Here is a 9,643-nt window from a genome sequence, read left to right as displayed (position 1 = left end):
AATGTGGCGACCACAATTGCACACAGTACTCCAGCTGTGGCCTCACCAAAGTTTTATACAACTCCCAACATGACCTCCCTGCTTCTGTAATTTATGATGAAGTGGGGTGAATGCTAGGATCAAAGGGGGAGGGTTCATGGGAACCAAAAGTGACCAGCTATCATTCACCAACCAGCACCGGCATCCCATACCTGCAGCAATACTAATCACTTTTTCCGTCTCTCTCACACACAAGGGGAAGAAAAACTATTGGTGGTTCCCATGAAAATGGTGAGAACAAACCAGCTTTTATTTGACACAGTCTCCACCCTCTTGTTAATGAGCCAGAACGCTGAATTCTGCACAGGCTGAAGGGTATATAAAGGAGCAGGCACACTGCAAATATCACTCAGCTGCACTCTCTCCAATTTGAAACTTGTTGGTGCCGGGAAAGAAGGAACAACAGGCAGGTGAGTGGAGCTAGACTTTCTCTCTCTCTTTCTTTCTCTCTCTCTGCATTGGAGTAGGAGATCAGAAACACTGGAGCTCTGGAGCCAGCCTTGGATTTGAGGGGGTCATTTCTACCCCTCATTTGAAGGATTCCACATTAAAATGCTGATGCAGCTAATCCCAGTGAGTGGAGACCGGAGCTCTGGCTCAGAACACTGGGCTGACATCCAGTGGGTATGAATCATGGAATTTACAGTGCAGAAGGAGGCCATTCAGCCCATTGAGTCTGCACCGGCTCTTGGAAAGAGCACCCTACTTAAACCCCATGCCTCCATCCTATCCGCTTTATCCCTGTAACTCCACCTACCTTTTTTGGAGACTGAAGGCAATTTAGCATGGCCAATCCACCTAACCTGCATATCTTTGGACTGTGGGTGGAAACCGGAGCACCCGGAGGGAACCCACGCACATACGGGGAGAACGTGCAGACTCCACACAGACAGTGACCCAAGCCGGGAATCGAACCTGGGACCCTGGAGCTGTGAAGCAACTGTGCTAACCACTGTGCTACCATGCTGCCCCTCCCTTTTCTAGTGAATGCTCCCTCACTCCGCAAACCCACAACCTCCACATGCAGCCTAGGAGCCTATACAACCCACCCAGTGTAGTGGATGAACTACCCCCCCCCCTCCCTCTCCCCCCCCCCCCCCTCACCTTCCCTCTCCCCCCCTTCCCCCTCCCATCAGCTATGATCACAATGATCTAGGGTCTAGAAAAGGAGAGCTCATGTTCACAAGAGTCAAACTGTTAATCTACCCGTGAATCTTTCTGCTACTACACTTTTGGAACAGTGCGAAGGTACAATGACTGTCAAGCCAATAGGGATCTTGCATCTTATTCCAGAGCCTCGTGCACTTTGTGACACTGAGTGCTTTGAAAGTTTCATGGTGACAATGCAGAAACTCCAAGTTTATTTGTCACTGGGTTTTATCCTGTAGTCCTGTAAGAAGAGTTGAAATCTGTAATCAGGTAAGATCTTGCTCTCAGGACTGTATCCTAAGAATGAAATGTGCACGGAAACCCCACTCAGGTGTACGGGGCACATAGAGACGTTGGTTACCCGCACCCCATTCAGGTGACAGGTAGGTTCCTCCCCCTCTCACTCCAGCACCAAGAAGATTGAAACATCATTTCATTCTATCGAATCAAGTTTGGTGAAATTGAGCACTTCTGCAAAAATGACATTCTTAAAGTATCCTTTGTTCAGATGTAAGATACTTGAGCTTAAAGGTTTGTCTGAAGTTTTGGTTTTATTTCCCTCCTATAGTTTCACCATGAAAATCCTCGACATCCTGGGAGCTGGTGACATCAACTCTGCCATTTCAGAATGCAAAGGTAAAGTTTTCATCTTTCATAGACTAATCTGCCAAAAGGAATCAGAAAGGGTGAAAGGGATTCTAGGCAAATATGCAACAGTGCGAGACTTAGTCTGAGACCATAGCAGCATTATATTCCACAACAGGAGTCTCAATAGTAATATAGGCCTGGGGGAGGTGGGGAGGTTAACTCTGTAGGAAAACATTAAGCCACTTTATAAGGAGAAAATGTATATAATTTGATAAGTAGTGATAATTGATATTACTGTGCAGAGAACATTGAGGGAGTCGCCCTCCACTGGTGTTAACCCTGCCTCAGTGGATAGCATTCTCATCTGTGAGTCAGAAGGCCACTGGTTGAAGACGCATTCTGCCAGGTTTGGTGGCTTTTCACACTAACATCATTGTGGTGTTAATGTAAGCCTACTTGTGACAATAAAGATTATTGTTATTATTATCTGGGTTGACACTCTTAGTGCAGTACTGAGGGTGCGTTTTACCAGCAGAGGTGGCATCTTTTCAGATGAAAGGTTAAACTGAGGTCCTCATCTACCCTCTCAAGTGGATGTAAAAGATCTCGTGGCTGCTATTTTGAAGGTTAAGGAGGTCTCTCCAACGTCCTGGGATCAATATTCAACCATCATTGAAACAGATTACCTAGTCATTATCCCAGTGCCGTTTGAGAGAGTTGGCTGTGCCCAAATTAGCAGCCGCGTTTTCTCCATTGTTATAGTGACTGCACTTCAAAAAGTACTTCATTTCCATAAAGCGCCAATATGCCAAGATTGTGAAAGATATGAGTCAAATGCAAGTTCCTTCTTTCTTCCACCATTGAGGTATTAAATTGCGTTCACTCTGCTGTCTCTGGCTAGAACCTGGTGGATTATCAGTTCCATTAAAATCAAAGGGATAAATATTGAGTAAGTTCTATCAGGAGTATTCAGGAGAAACCACAGAGTGGTTGCAATGTGGAGCTTGCCACCGCAGGGAGTGGATGAGGCAAGTAACACCGATAAGGGGACACTAGATAAACACATGAGGGAAAATGGAACAAGAGGAAATGCTGATAGGGAGAGGATGGGAGAAGCCTCACGCGGGCATAAATGCAGACATGGATCAGTTGGGCCGAATGGCCTGTTTCTGAGCTGCACATTCTATGTAATACTCTCAAACCAGATAATGCCGAGTTGTGCAAATTCTGCACCCAACTCTGCCCAATGGGCTGTAAGTGGTGAGGCTTTTTAAAATAATGGAAAGGGAGGACCAAACTTTTCTATGGATGGGAAATTAAAGATGTTGCAATGAGACGCCCTTAAATTATAATTCTTCAAGCTTAAAATGCTGCCTCCCCACCGACCACAGTTATACTGTAGCGCATGTTGGTGCAAGGCCACTGCTGTAAAATGGTCCTGGTGCCAACAACGGATTTCTCAACCTTCCAGTACTATTATGTTCAGCTCAATTGTGTGTTACCAAGTCTACCACCGTATCAAAGTGCGACAAAGGTCCAGGGGGTTCAAATCACAGCGTGCAATATCAGCACTGATCATGTTAACACTTGTATGAAACCCGTCCGCTTGCTGTTTAATGAAGACCCTTTCTGGCGTCACACAGCAACATTGTCATTGTGGAGAAGTCAGGAGTCTTTTATCTTTCATCCCAATCTATCAACGAGCTGAGGGGCAAAGTTCTTTCAGTGCTCCACAAAACTAAAGACTTGCAGGGTCTTCTCAACCCTCTTTCTGGCATTCTCATTGCTGCTGCATTTCTCTTCCCTTCCCCAGCTCTTGACTCTTTCGACTTCAAGAAGTTCTTTGGAACGTGCGGCCTGTCCAAAAAGTCCATGGAAGACTTGAGGAAAGTCTTTGCAATCCTGGATCAGGATGGCAGCGGCTCCATCGATAAAACTGAGCTCAAGTAAGCACACATTGCACGTAAAGCTGTAAGTAGCAAGGTTCAGCAGGATGGACCTTCGTATTCAACCCATTCATAAGGTTGTCAACCGTGATCAAATGAAATGTATTCCCGGAGGTTACAGCACATGACTTTACCCCAGCTCCAGCCATTCGTTGACCAACACATCTGTCCTTGTGACACAATGCCTTACTACACCAATTGGAAAGCAAAAGGACTCATTTTTCCCAATTGTATGTTCAAAGAAGATTTTAATCAACCATCTATTTAGATGTCCCTATAATTCTTCTCCAAGATTATACACAGCAGTGTCCTGGGAGTTGATCTACAATTCCTGGAGTCTCTAGGCCAATCCTGGAGGGTTGGCAACCCTATACACGGCCAATAGTCTGATGGAGCCAAGCGCCCCATTTATTTGAAGACTCACCTGTTCTTCGTTCCATTGACTGGAATTTAACTCCGTATTTCAAACTCTTCTGTATTCCTCTGAAAGAATGCAGCCATCTTTTACGCATGACATCTCTTGGTGCTGCCTTTGTGACATCCTGTTAGTTTCTGACAAGGTCTCTCTGGCATTGGAGCGGGTGCGCAGCTAAACATAATTGCTGCCACAGGCCATGTGGTCTTAAGCAAACTTGAGGAACTCAAACTGATCTTGTTGGGAGGTGGCACAAAATGGAGAGTTGCAAATTGGCTGCACCTTTTCCACCCTGCCCATTTTTTAACACGTTAACTCCATTGCTCCATTGGGAAAGGCACATGTTGAATTTCTTTTGCCAATTCACTATTACCCACAACAGAAAATGAGGATCCTTGATTATGACCATAGTAGGAACAGAAGGAGGCCATTCAGCCCCTCATGTCTGCCATTGAATCTGATGGTTATTGATTTGTGTCCTAACTCCATATCCCTTAATGTTCGTATTTCACAACCACGCAGCCCCCCCCGCCCCCCCCCCCCCCCCCCCGCCGCCGCCGCCGCCGCCCCCCAAATCCATTTCTTTCGCATGACCAAACTCTCCGGGAACAGTCCAATCAGATTTGGCACACCTACTTTATGCACTGTGCTGAAACTGAATCTGGCAAGGTGGTCTCTCACACCGAACCTGGTAAGAAGCTGCTGCATAGCCAGTTCTAACTCAGTCCCCATTGCCACCTATAGACCTGTGCATCAATTAACAGTAGAAGCCAAATCTATAAAGCCACACTGGAAACTCTTGGCCACACAGCTGCTCTGTCAAAGGGACTATGAGAATGACAGCAATAGAAGCAACGGTCTCATGACAAAAATACTGCAGATGCTGCAAATCATAGAGTCATAGTTTTACAGGCCATCATGTCTGCACTGGCCATCAAGCACCTATTTATATTAATCCCATTTTCCAGAACTTGGTCCATCGCCTTGTGTGCTGTGGCATTTCAAGCGCTCAGCTAAATGCTTCTTAAATGTTGTGAGAGTTCCCGTCTCGACCCTTTCAGGCAGCGAGTTCCAGATTCCCACCACCTTCTGGGTGAAAAGGTTTTCCTCAAATCCCTCTAAATCTCCTCCCCATTACTTTAACCTCTCAATTAAGGAGAAATGTTTCTTCCTATCCATGTCCTTCATAATTTTGTACACCTCGCTGAGGTGCCCCCTCAGCCTTCCCTGCTCTAAGGAGAACAACTCCAGCCTAACCAGCCTCTCTGCATAGCTGAAATGCTCCAGCCCAGGCAACATCCTGGTGAATCTCCTCGGTACCCTCTCTAGTGCAATCACATCCCCCTATAGTGTGGTGACCAGAACTGCACACAGTACTCCACCTGTGCCCTAACAAGCATTTACACAGCTCCACGATAATCTCCCTGCTCTTATATTCTATGCCTCAGCTAATAAAGGCAAGTATCCCATATGCCTTCTTAACCACCTTATCTACCTGTCCTGCTGCTTTAACCTTATCTACCTGTCCTGCTGCTTTAAGGGAGCTATGGACATGCACCCCAAGGTCCCTCTGGTCTTCTGTACCTCCCTTGTCTTGTTAGACCTCTCAAAATGAATCACCTCCCACTTTTCAGGGTTACATTAATCTGAAAATTCTAAAATCTGAAGCAAAGAAAACTGAATAAACCCCACAGATCTGCGAGGGTCCATCTATGTTAAGAAAGGGCAATCTTTGGGAAAGAGTGCTTACTCAGAACCACCGCAATGAATGCTTATCTGATTCCTGGTTGGTACCAAGCTTTCTCAAGGGAACTAAAATTGCACCAGCTGGCTGGATGGGATTTGAACCCCAGCCCGAGAGCTAGCCTTGAAATTACTAGGTCTGTGACATTATCACCACACCATTGTCCCCCCTGATTGCTGATGCTATTGAACAAAGAGAGTTTAATACGCTAACATCAATTGAATGAAAAATGATTGGTGTCAATCTGCTGAATCATGCTTTTGATGGATGACCGGAGAACACATTAATCATCAGTCTTCACGGGTAATTCAAACTGCTTGACACAGATCGACTAATTAAGCCATCGCTATTCTATTCAATTCCAAACACCCGGGTGACTTAATTGGCAGAGGAGCCAGAGGCGAGATGAGCATTTTATTATTTTACACAGCGAGGATTTGTGATCTGGAATGTGCTGCCTGTTGGGGTGATGGAAGCATCTTCAATCAAAATTTTCAAAAGGGAATTGGGGTATATAGGTTGAAAAGGAAAAATAAACGCAAGGTTATGGGGCAAGAGCCGGGGAGCGGGATTAATTGGATAGTTCATACAAGGATCCACCACAGGCATGATGGGCCAAATGGCCTCTTTCTCTGTCATGTTATATGATTCTGATGTGGGATCCTGGAATTTGTTTTGTTATACAAGGAATCACGTTCTGCAACTTCATTATTTTTTCTTTTCTATTCTGTTACGATCACAAGACTTATTTTCACCACCCCTGCGCTCACTGATCTCCATGACTCGCCCACTGGTAATGCCTCAATTTTACAATTTGCTTTCTTTTCAAATCCTTCCATGGTCTCGCCCCTTCCCCATCTCTGGAATCCCCAGTCTCGCAACCCTCCGAGATCTCAGCGCTCCTCTTATTCAGTCTTCTTGCAAATCTCCAATTCCTCTGGTCGCCATGCTTTCAACTGCCTTGGCCCTAAGCTCTGGAATTCCCTCCTTGAGCTCTCCACCTCTCCTCTAAGAGGCCCCTTAAAATTCAACTCTTCAATATCTCCTGATGCAGTTGGGTATTAAATTGATGATCGCTCCTGTGAATCGCCCTGGGAGGATTTTACTAAGTTTGGGGTGCTAGATAAATGCAAGTGCTTTTTGTTGTTGATTGATCACCAATGGTGGTTTCTCTGCGTCAGGTTGTTTCTTCAGTATTTCTCCACTGATGCCAGAGTACTGAGTGATAAGGAGGCTCAGTCAATGCTTTCTGCCGCCGACAATGATGGTGATGGCAAAATTGGATTTGAGGGTAAGTTAAACACTTTTTAAACAAAACTCTCGGGCAATTGCGATACATAGCAGAACAGAAGCGGTTTTGCTTGTCAGCTGTGGGTCAGTTGCTCGCATCCCATCCCAAAGACATAATCCAGGCCGACGCTCTCAGTGTAATACTGAGAGTCTGCTTCACTGTTGGAAATGTTATCTTGGGGTAAAATGTTAAACTGAGGTCCTGTGTGTTCTCTCTGGTGTATGTTTTCTCTGGTGGATGTAAAAGATCCCATGCCAATACTTTCGCCCTGGTGTCCTAGACAATATTTATCCCTCAATCAGCACCAGATGATCTACTTATTATCACAGTGTAATTTGTGGGAGCTTGTTGTGCACAAATTAGCTGCTGCCGTGACTACACTTCAGAACTGCTTCACTGCACTTTGGATGTCCTGAGTTAGTGAAAGGCATTATGTAATTACAAATGATTTCCTTATAAAGTGTAACAGATTTGATTTTTTTCACTGTTTTTTGTTATGCAAGTTACTTTCCAAAGTAATTTGCCCAGTGTGGGTCATATGTCTATCTGTCTCTTCTTTCAGTCTCCCTCTCTCGCTCACTCTCTCTCTCTTTGCACACCTGCCCCTTATGCAGCATTTCCATCAATTATTTTTGAACGACAATTATCACAATCCCTGAAAGGGGAAAAGTAATCACAGAATAAATACTTGAAGTGAAAAAAAATTGCAGAGCTCAGGGGAAGAATGAGGGGACAGGAATTGATTGGGCAGCTCTTTTGAGGGGCCAGCACTGGCACGATGGGCCGAACGATCTCCTTCCGTGTTGTATCATTCTATGGCACCTCTCACCGGAGACAAAAAGTGGTGCTGCTTTCAGGCTGCCAACAAGGCTTGTGTAATGGGTCAGGCGTGGTGACTGCTACTCAGAGGTTACTCCTGCCCCTCAGTTACTTCTTGGCACCCATCAGTTTGATGCAACGTAGCTTCAGTGTTGAGGCGAGCTTAAATCTGCATTTCATCTCACCCTGTTATTGATTCATTAATGTGGGCATAATCATCAAGTTGTATTTTACAGCAAGGAAGGAGGCCATTCGGCCGAACATGTCTGTGCCAGCTGACAAATGGCTAGCCAGCCTAATCATACTTTCCACTCTTGGTCCAAAGGCTTGTTAAATTCAAGTACATATCCAAGAGCATTTCAAGTGTTATGAGGGTTTCTGTCTCTACTACCCTTTCAGGCAGCCAATTCCAGATTCCCACCACCCTCTAGGTGGAGGATTTCCCCTCAAATCCCATCTAAACCTCTTATCCTTATTGCATGTCCCTGGTTAAGGACTCCTAAACCACGAAGAATAGTCTTCTTATCTATTCTATTTAGGCCCCTCATCATCTTATACATTTCAATTAGGTCATCCCCCAGATTACTCTGTTCCAAAGAAAACAACTCCAGCCTATCCAATCTTTCCACGTGTCTGAAGTTCTCCAATCGAGGCACGAGCTTCCTTGGTCGCCTCTGTGCCCTCTCGAGTGCAGTCACATCTTTATCTTTTCATTACAGAATTCCAGCGACTCGTTCACTTCTAAAGAAGACCAGAGACCAAAGTCAGAGTCTTTGTGTTCAGATACAATCTCTGAGACCACCTGCCTGCCGCGCAATGTGTTTGTACAGTCAAGGTGCATAAATGATTGTACACTCATAGAAATGCTTTGAGATATGATTGATTTGCTTGCTTTGTTCCTCATGATTAAATAAAATACTTTTTGGAAACAAATTCATGGTATGACTTATCTACATTTTTTTGTTGGAAAAAACGTTAACACATGATGCATTGATGAGACTTAGTGCAGTTCTGCCCCCAGTACTGTACAATCAGAGTCTTCCGGGTGAAGTGCTAGGGTGAGGTCCCATCTGCTCTCTCTCAGACTATGCAAAATACCCCATGACACCATTCAAAAGAAGGGGAGCTTTCCCCACCATCCCAGCAATTATTTAGCCCTCAACCAACATCACTAAAACAATTATCCTAGCACTCTTTGTGGGAGCTTGCTATGCTGGGATTTGCTACTACATCTCCATCATTACAACAGTGGCTGGACTTTCAAAGTATTTTGTTGGCGAGGAAACGTAACAGATCACCCTGGGAATGGGAAACGTACGGGATAAATGGAAGTTACTTCTCGATCTCCTCTTTCACTAAAACCCTGCTCAAATCACTAGCACCTGATGAGGCACTGCAACACGGTGGTTGTGTTACTAGTGCAGTAACTGTGTGACCTAGATGGATGATTCAGGAGTTCAAATAGCACCACGGCAATTGGAGTTCTGAAATTTGGTTAATTAAACAAATGCATGAATTGAACAGCTTGTATCAATAATGATGATCAGATTGTCAGAAGAATTAGTGTCACGAATACCTCTCAGGGAATCAATTCTACCATCCTTACCTGGTCTGACCTCCATGTGACTCCAGGCCCATAGTGAGATGGTTAA

At 45.0% G+C, this 9,643-nt stretch overlaps 1 protein-coding gene across 1 annotated transcript; it reads left to right on the top strand.

Annotated features, from left to right (window-relative positions):
- Window positions 1-302: 302 nt before the first annotated feature.
- On the top strand, window positions 303-8,924 carry LOC140394344 (parvalbumin, thymic-like). Its single transcript, XM_072481545.1, has 5 exons — window positions 303-449; window positions 1,757-1,824; window positions 3,590-3,722; window positions 7,063-7,172; window positions 8,711-8,924. Exons 2-5 carry the CDS (start codon window positions 1,764-1,766, stop codon window positions 8,734-8,736), a joined length of 330 nt encoding a protein of 109 aa, XP_072337646.1. The 5' UTR covers window positions 303-449; window positions 1,757-1,763; the 3' UTR covers window positions 8,737-8,924.
- The last annotated feature ends 719 nt before the right edge of the window (window positions 8,925-9,643 follow it).

This window comes from Scyliorhinus torazame, chromosome 17 (genome assembly GCF_047496885.1).
Source record: "Scyliorhinus torazame isolate Kashiwa2021f chromosome 17, sScyTor2.1, whole genome shotgun sequence".
NCBI classification, from domain to species: Eukaryota; Metazoa; Chordata; class Chondrichthyes; order Carcharhiniformes; family Scyliorhinidae; genus Scyliorhinus; species Scyliorhinus torazame.
Note: the sequence above shows the minus strand (reverse complement) of the source record. Positions and strands in the feature narration are given on the sequence as shown.

Bases quoted from the DNA above. Each gene is read 5' to 3' on its own strand.
- LOC140394344 (XM_072481545.1), top strand. From the start codon at position 1,764: ATGAAAATCCTCGACATCCTGGGAGCTGGTGACATCAACTCTGCCATT. The intron at 1,825-3,589 runs GTAAAGTTTTCA...TCCCTTCCCCAG, and splicing joins TGCCATTTCAGAATGCAAAG to CTCTTGACTCTTTCGACTTC. The intron at 7,173-8,710 runs GTAAGTTAAACA...TTTTCATTACAG, and splicing joins TGGCAAAATTGGATTTGAGG to AATTCCAGCGACTCGTTCAC.